The sequence below is a fragment of the Hippoglossus stenolepis genome, chromosome 2 (assembly GCF_022539355.2).
Source record: "Hippoglossus stenolepis isolate QCI-W04-F060 chromosome 2, HSTE1.2, whole genome shotgun sequence".
Taxonomy (NCBI): domain Eukaryota; kingdom Metazoa; phylum Chordata; class Actinopteri; order Pleuronectiformes; family Pleuronectidae; genus Hippoglossus; species Hippoglossus stenolepis.
The window spans coordinates 14,351,322-14,368,375 of NC_061484.1; the positions used below are offsets into that span (position 1 = coordinate 14,351,322).

A 17,054-nucleotide genomic window follows, 5' to 3' on the forward strand; every position below is an offset into this window, starting at 1 on the left:
AGCCATACAATGTATCGTTGATTACACGGGCACTTGATGATGCTAAGGTGCAAAACTGAAGTTATCTCCCTAACAACCGCGGGTGGTCGCTAACACCTGCAAACATCTACTGGTAGTTGGTGACTTTAATTGTGCAGAAGACCTTCACACGTACAAGGGATATTCACCATCTTGTCCTACTCTTTCATGTTTCGAAGAGGAAGGTATTCAGCTGCAACATGCAACTTCACCCGTAGATGTCACTAAATTCTACACACTGAACCTTTAATAGAAAATAAATAGTGACAACGTTGTAGTTGATACAAAATGCCTGTGTCATCTTTGTTGCTTTTTACAAGATGAGAATCTAAATTGTGCACGAGGTAATACTTGCATCCAGTCTTGACAACCTCACCCTCCTCAAAGCAGGAGCAGAGTCACATTCGTATCCTTTTTAAGCCCACAGTCTCCGCTGCGTGCTTCAGCTGTGACCTCAGACACACGAGCCGCTCCAGCCCGGGTCCAGCCGCTGCGTGTCCGCGGGGGCGGGGCCGGAGCGCCGCGGGCGGAGCCAGCGTCCGGGCGGCCGTGGTTGGTCGGGAGTGACGTATCCGGAGCCACTTCCTGGTCCGCCCGCTGTCTGGGAGGAGGAGAGGGAGACTGCGGTGTTGTTAGTTTGAACAAAATGGCTGCGACGCCACTGTCAACGAGAGCTCAGTGAATACGCCTACCAGGACTGTCCGCTCCGCTGTCCGGATCCACACAGAATGTATTTCCCCGGAGTCGCTTCTCACCTCGCACCCGCGGTAGCCAGCGCGTCGCTACTCGTCCGGCTGGCGACATAAACAAAACAAAAAAACATTTCTTTTTTGCACTTTAAAACAAGTTGGCTGACGGCGGCTCGCTCCAATACGAGACAACTCAGCGGCGTTTTTTTTATTATTATTATTAATACCGAGAACCGCCTGAATTCTCCGGTTTGCAAAAAAAAACCTCGCGACGGTCGACGATTCTCAGCGTCAACCAGCTAACGTTAGCTTAAATTAGCTGCTTTTAAAAGTCATTTTATGCGTGTTGGTTTATTTTTGTGTTTGTGTTATTAGTGGTGCTCCGTGTCCCCTCCCCGCCCCCTTTATATCGTGACGTTTTACAGATTCCTTGCGAGTGTAATTTCTCTGCGTATTTTTTTATTTTTCCTGCTCCAAGCATATTCATCACCGTGCTCGCTGTGTGTTAACGTTATATCTGGCTCAGGAGCCGCTGTTTACCTCGGTCTCCTGTCACCAGTCGGCTTGTACCTGCAAAGTCTTGACTTCAAAAATACGAACCGCGACTGAATCTCCAATGCTCCATCTTTTTTACGGGTAACTTCAGAAAAGACATCGGAGGATGCTTTTCTGCGTCTGTTTTTCTGCCATGCACCGACTCCTCACCGAAAGCTGCCAAAGCTGTGGTTAACGCGAGGTAAGTTTTTCAATGAATGGCTCCTTTTTCCCCCCCTTATGCTGTGGTAAATAATACATGTGTGAGTGTGATTGCTGATAAGTGTTATTGGAGATCAAAATCGAGACACATTTCATAATTCACATTCAACTGATAAGATTCTATAGCTTCACTATTTTCTGCCCCTGTGATGCATCTCAATTTAGCCCTACAGCATTCAAGTCCAAGTGCCATATAATTAAAACACTAACTAACAATGATTTAAGCCTATTTGTGTTGCCACGATGTTGTGATTTCTTCACATTACTCACGTCCCCAGAAATAAATCATGCTTCTGGCTGCAACCGCCTTCTCACTGTGCAACCAAACACCCTTTCAGTGTTTTATGTGATGTTGGCTTAATGAGTAAACCCTCACATGAACCGACTGATGAGAGGTATTTTCCCTTTCCCCCCGTGTTTATGTGAGGGGGCTTGATGTGAAAATGTTGTGAACTTAACTAGTGTTATATCATCGCTCTTTCACGATTGGCTGAGTGGACGGGAACACACTCTGTACATGTGAGCGTGTAATGTGAGGATTTCTTGAGCTGGCTGCAAACGCTGGCTTTCTATTTTCAAAGTCTGTGCAGTTTTTAGAAGGTGAGGATGTGCTAATTGATTTTACGAGATTTGTTTTTTGATTGCATGGTGGCTGGCCGAGTGGAACTGTATGTTGACGGCAGGACTTTTGTTAAATATTTTAGTTTTGTGTCTGCATAATGTAGATGCTGCTTTCTTCAGTGCAACACAGGCACCGTCTTAAGATTTTATCCCGATTGTCACTCCTGTCTTTCCTCTTTGGTTCATTCCGTAGCGGTATCACATCATGTATCTTGCACACCATCGTACTTTTCACTACACTAAGTCCAATTACATTATTAAACATAGCTGTCCTGTCTCTCTTCCTCCCCCCCGGCTCAGTGCGAAAGCCAGGGATTCTGATTTAACTGTCGCTTTCCATTGCATCCCCCTTCCTGCATCCTGTCCCCAGGCACTGGAGTATAGCTTTTAATATCTCCTCCGCATGTCTTAATTGAAGTACATAATTTCCTGTTCAATTTCAAACCCCCTTTTCCTCTCCCCCCCCTCTGACATCTCTGTCATCGCCGTCTTATCTCCATCGTCACACACCAGTGAGGTGATGAAATGAAAAATGTGCACGAGCAGCAGTGGTACGCATACATTCATTTATTTGTGTGTGTGGTTTCGTACAAATTTGCATCCATGTCTTGGAATGTAAGTGCGTGGCTGCAAATATTTGTATCTGAATCGGCCAGTGATGACACACGTGTAAGGTTGTGCGAGTGTGTAACCATTTATGTCAAGCTCACAGCTCTTGCAGTTGTTAATCAGGTTGTGAGTTGCATGCCCTAGACACCCAGCTGACTCACAGACACACACTGACCTGTTCCTATCCAGGATCAAGGGTGCTCCCTTCTATACACACGCTCATCTTTCCGAAAGGCTGGCAAGCACGCAATAAGCGATTGGCTGTTAAAAGATGTTGCAGTGTTGGTCCTCTGGTGTGTATGTAAAACTCTGGAAGAAAAATCTTAAAGCTTGTTAAGAGGAGGAGGGAGTCTGCTAGTTTTCTGAAATAGTTTAGCTTAACCCTTCCAGACACAACTGCTTCAGTACCACTGCTACAGCAGGTGGCTGTCATCTGTGGGGCACGTGGGTATATTTGGGGTGTATATGGACACTAGGTCAATGGTAAAGGTTACCCCTGAGACAAGACGTGTTATATTGCACTAAAGATTTAATCCGTGCTTTTCCTTTTGCACCATTTGGAAAATATTTAGGCTACAAAGCTCAACTTAGTTATTTTTGATGGCCCTGATAGTCTATGGAGCACATGGACAGTCCATCAATCTATGCCTGCATCTAGACACAGAAAATATAGAACTCCATTTTGAGGCACGTAATTTGTTCTTTCCCATTGCAAAAGGACCAAATATGAGAAAATCCATTCTCTCACCGGGGCCTGGCCTCAGTGAATTATATTACTACTTTTGTCATTTTGGCAATGTGCTTGCAGGAAACCCTTAACCCATGTTGGCTGGGGATCCAACCAGGCTCTAGGCTGTTGGCATCCAGACACTGTTTTGATTAGAGTGTAATGTAACAAAGCCATGAGGACAAACCCTGGCAGTAACTCTATCTGCAGAGCCCCTTATCACTGAAGGGGCAGGATCATTTGTTTAAAAGGAAACCCAAGGCTTGCTTCCCCTTGTCTGACCCTTTAAAGACAGAACTTGGAACACTAGCCCAGTCGTCAGGTTGCTATCATTAGCCTGGTTTCCAAATGTAACTGGAATGAGCCTGCTTGTCCTATGCCAACTGTTACCCCTATATACACGTTTGGGTTCTTCTGTTTCCTAATTGTTGTTTCTGTACAGTAGTTTGCAGTTTCAAATAAACAAAGTTGTCAGACATTTGTAGTTGACCCTGGTAAATCCCACTTAGTCGCACTTGGGAAAAGTGGCTTCTGTTGTCTATCCCTTTTCCCCTGTCATTGACCTTAGCCCAGGCCTGACCGTGGTAGTTACTGAGCCTGTGATTATGAGGCTTTTCAAACAACTGGCACAGCCCTGATAGATAACGCACTTAACACCACCACAGGGTGCTGCTCCAGTAAGGGGAGGGAGCTCTGGCGGTGACAGTAGAATCAGCTTGATTCAATGGGATGCTGCTAAAAGCCATTACCCTCTTGCTCTACTCTTTGGTTGGCTATTTTGAAGTGTGGGTGTGTATGTACAGTATGTGTGTGTGTGTTAACCTGGGACCGGGTATAGGGTGACTGTTGACTGTGACCTATCAATAGTAATGATTGGTAGCCACGATTGCAGTATCAATTAGTCGACATTTCCTAGTGTCCAACATTACTTAAATATTAACAGGTTTAATTTTTTATGTTGTTGTTTTTGTGTATGTCAATGTTTGTGTACTAAATGGATTGCGTCTGTTATTTTCTTGTGAAGTAATGCCTCAGGAAAAAACCTGTGCTGCCACTGGCTCTGTTATTTTAGCATTTTTTTTTATCCAAGCTGATTCAGCTCAGGTCTGACAATGATCTGCTTTGCCATGAGACCGTTATCTCATGTCATGATACTCATTATCTTATCTTCTAGTGCTCTCAGCCCCAAATTCGACACTTCCTGATTGCAGGTTAGTAAGAGTGGAAGCTGCCCTTGCATTTTAGATTGTGATTTAATGCATATTAGAGGAACTAAACTATGGTTTTAGTATTGTTGCTACTGAGCAGTAGTTTCTGTACATGGGTTAAAACCTGTGTTAATTTTTTATAATATGTCATACAGAGGGCTTTTGTGTGAAAGAGGTATTGGAGGTTTGTAGCATAAGAATCCTATGGACGTTGGGGAGGTTTGGTGGTCTGTGTAAACCACCCCCACTTCTTGTCCAATTTTGTGCCAATGAAGGGGGCAGGGGCTTAGGGGCCCCACCAAGGGTAACCCAGGCCATGATGTAAGCAGGGGGATGGGGGAAGCGAAGCCGAGACTGGCGAGCTGCTGCCTGTGAGTCTTGGCAGTGGTCCAGGGGAATGTTCAATGTGCCGAGGTTCGGTGGGGGCCTCCTCCTCCTCTCCCTCTGCTCCATGTCGGCTAATTGGAGAGATGTGGAGAGAAGGAGAGGGGCATCACATGGAAGCTGACAGAGAATCTGCAGGACATCCAACCTACAATGTTCCCTTTCTCCTGCTCCAAACCAACATTATAAAAGCCTTACTCATTATAGCTGCTTTCAAACATGCACTGAACTCCGCAGTTCCTCCGTATTTTCTCCGGAGGAAGTGCATGTGTGAACGCAGTTTCTGTGGATTTTATTTGCCTGGCCTCCTTGTATAAAGTCCATAGAAATTCAGGAAAAGTTGTTTGAACACAGCAGGAGATCCCATGCTATATTCACAGCCAGCAAGTGGGGGGGTTGATGACGCTTCTCACACACATAGAGTTTGTGGTGATAAGAGCCGGTGTCTGTGTGTTGTCAAGAAAATCAGGTGATCTCTTCAGTGGAGTTAATACGTCACTTCCTGCCTCTGCCTGCTGCACACGGCTGCTCCATCTCTTGCCTGAATAATGCGGAGGATTTGTTACTGTTGTGAACGCGTCTGTGCAGAAAACCTCCCCCTGTGTTGTGCATGTGTGGAAGGCAGACTGCGGGTAAACTCCATAGCCAATTCTCCATATTTTACCCGCAGGTCATGTCTGAAAACGGCTTTTGTAACAGGACTTAGGGCCTGCAACACTTACTAAGCTCTCACTCAAGGCTGTGTAAATGGCACTAGCATGCGCGGCCTGCCCCTGTGATTGGGCCATGGCTTAGGCTTGGGAGCTCAGGCAATTTGTTTGCTGTCTGCACTGTTTTATCACGTTATTGTCAACTTAAATACAGTCAATGAGCTTCAAGTATTTACTTTTACTGTGTATATTGATTTTTACTGTATATTTGTAGGAACCTAGATTTAACAAACACATTGTAACTGTTAGAAATAATCAACAAAAATGTTCTTGTGACTAAAAACTGAATTATGGACAAATTCCCTTTCAAAATCAGTTTGGTATAACTTGATGAAAGACTTATCTGAGATACTAAATAATAGGGGCAAGTAAGCTAGTAGCCCAACAAATCATGTTGTATCTTTGCTAATGTTTTGATACTGAAACACCTGAGTAATTTGATTATTTGTAGTACAGTATTTTATGATACTATCTGTAATGCATGTTTGCAGGATTTATATTGACTTATTGGAAGTGTAGAACTGAGGGTGACAAATAAAACGAGCACATTTTTATACAGAATCTGCATTTCTGCTTCTCCCACACAACTTGCGCAGTTGTGTTTCTACTTCCTCGCCATCATCCTTTTGGCTTTATCAATAGAGCTGTCAGAAAAAACAGCACTTGGCTTTTTTTTTGCCTTTCTCTCTGTCCTCCGTATATCAGAGCAGGCTTTGTTCAAACAACCAAGCACAGCACTTTTTTTCTGTCTGTCTTACACTGTTGATGAACAGGGAATTATTGACTAGCATTTGAGATGAGGGTTGATTATTGTCATTGCCCAGTGAAGACGCTCTCATGCGCCCCCCCAAAGGACAGGTAGAAAAAGAGGGCAGATGTTATGCCGAGTTTTGTACACCTGCCAAGAATGGTAAAAACTCCATGGGTTTATTGACCGTCCACCAACACAGTTGAATTTCTCCCATTGGTGCCAATTTTCAGTCTGACTATGATGGACAGGTGTTTGCGTGCCAGAGGGAGCGAGGGGAAGGGAAAAAGAGGCAAAGATAGCTGCATTCATCTCTACAATGAAGCAGTGGTGCAAAAATACTTTTCGGATCAATTTGAGACTGTGGCCAGATGCCCCTGTCTAGGTAACTGATAGGAAACCCTGTTTGCATTCTAATTTATTATAGGCTGAATGTTGATTTATTGAATGGAGATTGGAGTGTTGACCAGAGCTATGTTTGACCAAATGAGGTTCAAGTGCTGGCATTGTACATTTTGAGGTACTTGGGTTTGGTCTTGAGTCAAACGTTTGAGGAACTTGTTCATGAGGTTAATCTGAGAGGTCAGTCATTGTATTAATGCTAATATCACTTTATAACTACCTTAAGATAAATATTCACCCCGAACCCTCTAAACTGACAGTCGAGCATACAGATTAAACAAATGTGCAAAAAATGCAGACGTATGCTGAACATGCACAGCCACACATTCCCATCAACACAAGCCGTCATAAGCAGAGAACATATATACCAGCACAGTGTTCATGACAGCTTCTTGAATTCCATAAGCTTTAGCTGTGGCGCTGGCAGGGAAAAGGCTTCCTTGGTCTCCTGCATTGTGCTGTTTTCCTTTTTAATGAGCTGCCACCGTGTTAAAGTTTCATATCGACTTGGCAGAGGAAGCAGCCAAGACACTGAGAGCTAATTTTCTGGAGGCAAACCTCAAAGCCTTTATTTATAGCTCAGACTTTCTCACTATCTGATTCTTTGACTTTTTCTGTCCATCTTGCATTCCCCTCTTTCATTACTGCTCTCCACCCACCTCTTTGCCCTCAGCCAGTCCGCCAACCAAGAATATTTCTGCCATACTTCATTGAACAAGTCCAGTCTAGCACCAATAAAGTGTCTTGTATATTTTCACAAGCCACTCTCTCCACCTGGTGAAAGCAACGCTGGTATGCACATAGTGCTTACAAACCGAGCAGTCAGTGAGACTGTTGTGTGTGACAGAGGGGATGGAAATGCTCACCGACAACAACATTGTTATTGCTGCATTTCAACGGTGGAATTTACAGGCTTGTTTTCCCCGAGCCATTCAGGTCGAGTAAACACAAATACACACCCACACACGTTTTGTGGGGAGTAGTTGAGGTCTGTAGCAGGTACTGAAGAATTATTCCCCAGGGCTGTCCATGATAATGTTCCATGTAATAAGGCTCAGGAGAGTCCTGTGGCTTCTCTAATGCCACAGGAATGGGTGGCTGGCTGAATGGTAATAGTGGTGGGGGAGTGGATTTGCCACACTCTGTGGCCACGACCTATTACATCTATTGCTTAGAGAAGAAAGTCTCTTTGCTTTTTCTTCCTCCTTCATTGTGATTGGTGTTGTCCGTGGTCGACCTGACAACCGTACAGAACACGTGAAGCTTCAAGTTTTCCTTGCAGCTCTTTTCCCTTTTTAAGTTATCTCTGTTTCTTTCCTCCTTTGCTATGCTCAGTCTTCACACAAGTGAAGCAGCATCTATTTACTCCCCTCTTTTTATTCTCCTCTCTTAGCCTAGCACAATTTCCTTCCCTCTCCCCTCATTTTTCTCCCTGGGTCTCTAGATACTAGCAATCAAGATGCATGGATATTTCAGTGCCAACATCCCCCCACCCCTCCGCCGCTCCGTGTCTGCCAGCCTCGATACTGCTTCGTTCAGGTTTTTCTCCCCCAACTGTCTCTTCATCGAGGATTCTTTCTCTCTCCAGCACAGCCTCTCCCTTTCTCTCTGCTCCCTGTCTGGTTCTCCGGCGGCTGTCGTTCTTAATTGGTGTTACTCTGCGTCTGCTTTCTTCCCCCCCTACCCCCATCCTCATCTCTCCGTATCCTCTACCCACCTCCCTCTCCTCTGCATCCCTGGCAGAAAAAGACAGGCTTCAGACAGACTGCCTACCGCCTGTGTACATCAAGCTTCCCCATGTGTGTCTGTGTGTTTTTACGTGATTTGGTTTGTGTGTGCTGGGAGCTCCTCTCCTCCTCATTCCTGTACAGCATGTTCCTGTTGTCATGTCTCCTTCTCTATAGCTTAGCAGCATTACAGTCCCAGGACATGGGGCTGTCGTTTGCAGCAGAGGAAGAGAGGATCCTGCCTCACCATGCAATTTATTCACAATTTCCCAGTGGCCCCAGTTTGCTAAGACTTTGTATTCATTCAATACAATGGTAGCTCTATCCCGAGCTTAGCTTTGTAGCTGAATTGAAAACAGAGAGAAATGGCTAGCCAAGTCTTGGCAACTGTCATTTCCAGCCAATCCAAAGCTATAAGCATTTAAATAATGCAGAAATATAAAAGAGACATTGTAGGTATACAAGCAAATCTGAGGTCATTCTTGACAATAGCCTGCAAACATCTGCCAGCTTCACAAACAGTCATAACCCTGAAAAAGTCCCAGCAGACTTCGATGTGTTGGTGAACAGCTTGCCAGCGAACATGTAAATAAACCATTTTTGCTTAATATACCAAGGGACTGTCTTGGCAATGGTATTTACCTTCTCATCTAAACTTTGATTAGTCAGCAAATTCCCCTCAATGTAATTTTCAATATTACATTTTTGATATGTTAATCATGTATTCATTTATTTTTTTATTTGAGTCGTTTAGTTTTTAGCAGTTAAGACTGGTTGTTGATGGTAGCCATAGGTGAGACTGCAGTCCTAACTTACGGTACTTAGTGGTTAGAGTTACTGCTTGCTGATAGTTACTGGCTGTGTTATGATCTAAGGCCCCTTAATGTGAGAGGAGATCGAATGACACGCAGCGGTCTTGTAGGTTGCTAACCTCAAAACGTGACACATCTTTCCTAATTGCAGTGTCATACCGGCAGCGAGTAAATCTGATATTAGAAGGCAGCGCAGAGACACCCCAGGGTCAGTGCTGAGGAGATGCTGGTGTCAGCAGTACTTAGAGATGGGCAGGGAGAAGCCGGTAAAGAGATATGTGGGGGCAGCAGAGGACAGGGGGGAAGCTAACTTTAGGACTGACTTTGTCAGCTCAGTCCTCTTGCTCCCATTTCACATAACAACTGTTTTTCCAAAAGGCCAACATTATAGTAAATAATGATTAAAAGTCATTGAATATTAAGCCATCCATAGTGTATTGACACATAGGAAATTTGACCCTTTGACCCAATTTCCCCAGCCCTTGTTTCCTGTTTTTTTTCTGTGACGGCAGCAGTAGTAACCAGATAGGGCAGATCTGCATTCATGCCGGGGCTAAAAGGTGAGAATAGCAGATTGACCCAGTCAACTGTGGTGAAGACGCTCTGTAACTTGTTAGGGGATAGAAACTAGCACAGGGAGTGAAACCATTTGTATCCCTTTACACTCTCCTTTTCACTTGTCACCATTTCCCCATTGCTGATGCTTTTCATCATCTGTTATTAAGTTGTTTGTGTTTCTGATGGCATGCTTGGAATTTGATAAAGGGGGTGTAATTGGAGGCAGAAGTTTAGTTAAAGAGGATCGTGACAGAGAAATGAACAGCAAAACATACTACACATACAGCACACTATGAGCTATATGCATGCATCCACATCCACACATGAATTAAGCTCCTGTTTATTACCTGAGGGCTTTCCTCCCCTTGCTGCTGAGAAGGCACAATGAAACACGCAGACTACTTAGTATGAAAAATAGGACTGTGTGAATGTTAGACAAAAAGATAGCATGTGGCAGCAGTGAAAGGAGAAACAGGGAATAAGGAAGAGAAAATCCCGCTGCAGTGGTAAAAGGTAATCTAGGGATATCAGTTTACATTTTAACCTACCGTCATGGCCACTAGTTTGGAGAAATTCTTCCCAAGGGTTTGTCTCCAAACTCACTGTTCAACGTCTATTAATCTTTCTCTCTCTCCATCTGTATGTCTGTGTAACTTCACTCTCTTTCTTCCTCTCCCTTACTACTATAGAGACATTACCCCCCCATCAGTCAGTCTCTGTGAGGCCTCTGCCGTCTGTTTGATTGACGGCTCCCTCCCCCTGCTAGTGGGTAACACAGTGGGAGGCCGACCTTTCATTTTCTGTCATGAGAATTATGATTCTTTCATACATTCTGATTAGTATCCAGGCCATGTGTGGACACATTTTGTATGTTGTGTTTTGTTTATTTGTCAGGGACACTATACATGATCAGCGTCAGTCCTTCAAATGAAGATTATTTACATTATCAATGAGTCAATTTCTTTCTTTCAGGTAATCAAATAAAAAATGTCCCACTTAAAATGCCAGAAATTAGTGAAATACTTCCATTAAATTTCTCAGACCCAAAAGGGTTGTCTTTGCTGACTTTGTCGGATCAGCAATATCCACAGTTTTGATTAGCAATATAAAACAGAAAGAATCAGCATATTTTTAGCTTTGAGAAACTAGAACCTCAGTGTCGTTACCTTTCCCTCAAGTTCTGGGACTACCATACAGAAGCGGTGCAATTTAAAAAAATAAAAATAAATATTCAACCGCTTATAGTGATGAATTTGGCCTGGGACAAACGTGATCACTATAAGCGATTTCCACTGTACCAGAATTTTGTCGGGAGGCGGCACGAAATTGATTGGAGGTTTCCGCCTCACAATTCTCTGTGCTGGAAAAACCCTGGGACTAAACACACACATTCAGTCCCTGTGGCCTCTACTAGTTTCCAGGGGCTGTCACTGAGGCCCAGCCAAAGGAAACAGGCTGAAATGAAGCACTTAGTTTCCTCGCCTCTTTCCCTTTCCTCCAGCTAGATATCTAGCTAGATTGACTCACAATCTCTGAACAGGTCTTTGTAAAATAACCTGATCTTATTTTGTCAGTCGGCTGGCCTTTACGTTGTCCCACTTTCAGTCCTTTTAATTCCATGCCTTTTTGTTTTCTCGAAACAAGCATGATCTTTAAACCAGCCCCCTTTTTACACTGGCCTTCATTCATACTGCTCAAGCTCTCTTGGTCTTTATCCCTCTCTCCAACTTCTTTTCATTTTCCTTTTTTGTACCCCTCTCCTCCCCCCTTTTTCCATCCTTTCCATTACAGTTTTTGACCATGAGGGAAAGTGCTCCTCAGAAGTGCCTGCCATGATTTTTGCATGAAGTGATGATTGTGAAGTTTTTCCAGACAGTTTGGCTCTGTCTCACTCATGCATTGAAGGGAAAGGGATACAAATTTACATTTTGTGTGTGTGTGTTTGCCAACATAATTTCTCGGGTGGAATCTGTCTGTCGCAATGTGACTGTGCTTGAATGCCTCAAATGTGCACAGTGTGTGATGCACAAGGGGTTACATAGTTTTAATAATGAAAAGATGGACGAAACTACGCATCAGAGCTGAATCCTTTATGTTTCACTCATTACGCTTTCCCTTTTTTGTTGGACAGCTGAGAGAAGCTAGCGACAGAAGAAAGAGAACCATTTGATGGAAGAAAAGAAAAAGAAAAAACAAGAAGAAAAGACCAAGAAAGACACCGCTCAGAAAAAGGTCAATGTCAAGATCACACACATGTTCACAAACATACACACTTGTCAATAGCTTGCATATAGTTTTTGAGGCAACTAGCAGGTACCTAAGTTGGCACTGTACGTGTTTGTTATACATTTGGTGCTTATTTTTTAAACCTTCAGTTTTGTCTTATCTTTTTTTATTGAAATAAATATCTATGACTTAGTTGTTGGAAGTTAGTATGCAAGTTTCAACACCCACTGACGCTAACTTCTTATGTTCATTCAACAGAAATAAATGGAGAGTATTGAATCAGTGTCCTGACACTCTAGATGAATAAACTCTTTGTTTATGGTTTTGTTGAGTGTTAAATATCATCCTGGGAGTATTCAGTATCAAACTGTCTCTCTTTTCCCTTCTACAGGCTGCTGATCAGAAACCCAAAGGTGAGTGTCATGATCAAGTTCCCTTTACCCTTTCATCAACCTCCAACCAACTGATATACATTAATCAGGTCTGATTGACACATTATGACCTGTTAAGGCATATTCACATATTATTCATGCATTATACACTCATATAATTTAGCGTTCTTGTACTCAGATGGACACACACACAGTTTGCACATGCATGCACAATTGTGCCTTTTAACTCAGTTTCTCAGGCGCACGTTACCCCCCCCACACACACACACACACACACACACACACACACACACACACACACACACACACACACACACACACACACACACACACAGCAGAGAAAATACAGAGTGTGACAATGATGTGGAGTGACGCCCAGTACGCCCGCAGCACTAGGCAGTGAAGCGTAAGGGCACCCAGACAGCACCCTGAGTGTTGGTAGGGGGATGGGAGGACAGGGGGGGAGGGGAGGGAGAGAAGAAGTGGAATAAAAGGAGGGCATGGAGTTCAGCTGAATACCAGAGAGTGGCACGGGGGGAAAGTGTCCTCATGTGCCCTTGGTGCTTTCTTAAGAAGCAAAAATTGATTTTGTGTGCGTCTGCAAGAAAATTAGTTGTCATAGCAAGACATTAATGAATTACATAGTGATGTTTCAGCTGTTCTCCCAGCTTGAATTCAATTAAATCTGTGAATTGCTGGAACATGAGCGGTATAAACATCTGTTTGGTCCTTTTGATTTGTCTACTTTTGCTTTATGAATAGCTTTAGACCCTACAGTTAGGTTTGGTATTGAGATATATACACATATAGCTGAAAGACAACATTAGCAAGTGAACCATGTGCTAAGCATCTCTATCTCCTCCACCTTTGGCACTGTCGTCTTTGTCCTGTGTAATGTCTACTATCTCTCCTAGCTTGTTTTCTTTTCACCTAGCACCATCTCTGGTGGGAGTCTTGCATTTACAGTAGGAGGTGATGTAATTAATTCAGAATTTGGAAATTGGTCTTGTTGTGTGAACAGAGCACAGAATCTGAGCTGCAGTGTCTGGCTTTACGTGCCCATCCTCCCCCACTTTGAGCAGCAGCTTGGCCATCTGGGTGTAAGTGTAGGGCTTTAACAAAGGTTACCACAGCTTGCCTTGAACTCTGACCAGCTTATTTAATTACCCTCCCTGGGTTTCATTGCCCTGTCCCTGAGCTTGTACTGTTACAGTTCCAAAGCTCACTGCTACTAATTTGAATAAACATTTAATGGCACTTTTCTTGCAGTTGGGCGAGTGAAGGCCTTTCATTACATTTCTGACTCATCCATTCTTAATTGGAATTAAATCCAAATTTTATCACATCTGTATGTGTAGAATTATAGTATCTATAAACAAAGAATGCTTAAGCAACCGAAACACTAGGCGAGAACAAACCGATTTTATAATGTGCCGCGATGGTTCCATTTTTTACGTAGAGCACTTTCTCTGAGCGTGATTACTTTGTTGAGCTAGATTGGCTGACAAAATAAGTGGTGAGATTTTTTGTAGCACAAAGAAGATTAGCATGATTGACTGAAGCAGGAGTTGGGAGACGTTTATGTCAGGTCTTGGCAGTCCACATGGGCCAAAGGATTATGTGGGCAACAATGAAGGTCACACACTCTGAGCTGGGGCTTCTCTGTGCCGTTCTGTCTCTTGTGGCACATTTTTGTTGGATTGGCTCTGTACGGCAGCACGAAAGATTTGAAACAAATCAAGTTAAGTGCTGACTATGAGCTTTAACTTGAGCTTTTTATATTTTATAACAACAAATGCACTATGTGGAGAAGTTACTGAACAAGTTTCATACTTGAGTACAGACATTTCACATCTTCCCTGGTAATGTTCTTACTGACCTGTACTTCACAACAATGCTTGTTTCAGGGGCCTGTTATTTAGGTTGTGTTCAGGTCTTGTGATTTGTTTCTTTTTTCATTCATGATTTGTCATCTACATTTTTTAAATTAAAAATGTAGGCCCTTTTTTTACAAAATGCTTAAATTCACATATTCATTGTTGCATTTCTAATCCAATGAGCCGATTTGATTTGAGCCCAAACAATAACAGAATCACAGCCAGTTTTACTTTCTGACTACACGGAATGACGTGTGTGTGTGGGCTGCACCAAGTGTTACTGGCAGTAGCAGCAGAGGAAATGCTAAGAGTCAGTGAGGGAATATTGTAAAGTCTGCATGAAAGAGAGGCGAAGGCGTTTGTCTGGTGCCATATAAAAGCAAGAATGAAGGAAGGAAAGGGAGGAAAAAAAGTAATGAACACTTAAGTTGTGTGCCAAAATTGACCATTGGGAGTCAATGACGGTGCTAATATAGAAGAGGACTAATGACATTGACATTTATTTTATGTTATGTTTAATGACAGATAGAGAGAAAAGTGGACACAGAATGAGAATCTGATTGTGTGTGTGTGTGTGTGTAGTAGGTACTCATGCAGACAGAGAGGTGAAGAAAGTACGGGGAAAGAGGACTTGTTTGAACACTAATCGTTCAGCAAGCCATCAGGACGTCTGTTTCCTCAAAACGTCCCATCTGCAATATCTTTTTAAAAGGAAGGTAGCATGAACTGGAATGAGTTGAGTTTTCATGCGTGACACTAAATAATGGAGGTGTGTGTGTGTGTGTGTGTGTATATATGCAGCATGGGAGAAAATCAGTATGCAGTAGTGATTTGTGCCTTTCCATCCATATCAATGAATTCTTCCTTATACACTCTCAGAAATTCATAGACACATACACATTCATACCACCTCCCCCCATCCTTTGCTGTCCTTTTCTGCTTTTCTCTCTCCGTGGGCCTCCTTGGTCCCAGGCATTTCAATTTGTTTGCGGTAATCGATCTCAGCCCGGTGTGTTCATATGTATGAAAATGAGATAAAGCTTTGACGCAGTGGAATTAACTCCTCTGCCCCCCATTAGGCATGGAGCTTCAGCAATCGTAAGGTTCCAGGAGCCAGTGTCCCAGTGCACTAAACCAAACCCCCACACACACACACACACACACACACACACACACACACACCCCACCCCACCCACACTCAGACTGGACCTCTGATGCAGGATCCTCCCTCCTGGTCCCCATTACCTCAGAGGGATGTTGATTATTCACCTCCAGCACACATGCTGCTTCATCACAATCTCTACTGCCACCGCAATCACAATCAGGTCATTTGACTGCTACACATATCTAACACCCTTGCAAAAACACACACACTCGCACACAAAGAGGAATGCTTGAAAAGTGCACATATTGGTAAAGCTGCAGAGTGTGTTCCTATATAATTTAGTAATATTAAAAGGATATAAACACATTTTTTACAACAACTAGGAACCTTTCAATCCTTTCTCAATATCTAAATTAGTTGCTAAACAACCAGGACAGTAATATACCAGCCATGATGTCTCTCAGCATATGCCTGCATAAACGCACTCAAATACAATTATTATTGAAGCTATGAGTAAACACATAAATGCATTGCTTAAAGCCGGTAGCTACACGCAGGCACAAAAATATCACAACGCATCATTCACACACCCAATCATCAGTAAATTTGCAGTCTTCATTTTTGCTGTTCACACACTTTTTACTGTTAAAAAATTTGAAGTAATGCCTGTTATTGCCCTGTGCCTTATTTTACTCCTTACCCACGCTGTTTCCTCTACCCTTTTCATTTCACCCTTAATGTGCTCGACAGCAATGTATTGACACAGTGTCATTACGGCGATAACAGCATTATGTTTGTCAATCTGGCGAGAGACAAACACGAGTGCGTCATCTAATTTTGCATTGGATTAATCTGAAATTTCACATGTTATTAATTGCGTCAACACTTTTGAAAGGGAATTTTATGAATCAAAATATAATTAGAGGCTAATTTACTTGAGTGTGTGGGCTGCTTCTCTTATGTTAACCACATTTACAAACACTCAATGAATTAATAGTGAATAGCTTGTGAGTTACGTCCTGTGGATTTATGACCGCAGAGCATAATTGTTTTTCCTCTACCCCCTGTGTGCTTGCCCCATGTGCATGTCAAGTGCTGGAGGAGAGAGAGGGATGGATGGATGGATGGAGAGACTGAGGATGTGAGAGGGGGGGGCAGAGGGAGAAAGGAAACAAACTTAAACAATGCTTTCCCCTCTGTTGATCACTCATGAGCTGCTGACAAAAGAGCGCATTCAGTGGCCCCTGCCCCTCCCCCATCATCTCCTCCCCCAGCAGTGAGCTGCTTCGTGTCAAATATCAGGCAGATTAATAGGATGTAGCTCGACTGATATGAATGACGCTTCAGCCTGTGATTTCAGGGCAACGTGGCTGGATATATATGAATAAAAAGGTTTAATGGCCGTGGCTATATCAATGTATAAGGGGCTGTTCTCCTTCATCCCTCAGGCCATTGTCAAATGGCAGTTAGGCCATAGAGAAGATA

General features: G+C 43.2%; 1 protein-coding gene across 3 annotated transcripts in view; it reads left to right on the top strand.

The window, feature by feature from the left end:
- The first annotated feature begins 638 nt into the window (after window positions 1-638).
- The window catches only part of tnrc6c2 (trinucleotide repeat containing adaptor 6C2), a 49,461-nt gene continuing 33,045 nt past the window's right edge, over window positions 639-17,054 (top strand). For 2 of the 3 annotated variants that reach the window (XM_047344430.1, XM_047344432.1), the window contains exons 1-3: window positions 639-1,443; window positions 12,101-12,201; window positions 12,587-12,608. In XM_047344430.1, coding sequence (XP_047200386.1) covers window positions 12,139-12,201; window positions 12,587-12,608 — 85 coding nt within the window. In that variant the 5' untranslated portion in view covers window positions 639-1,443; window positions 12,101-12,138. Of the gene's footprint in view, window positions 1,444-2,597; window positions 2,636-12,100; window positions 12,202-12,586; window positions 12,609-17,054 lie in introns of all 3 variants that reach the window. The other variant, XM_047344431.1, reaches the window with a different exon arrangement.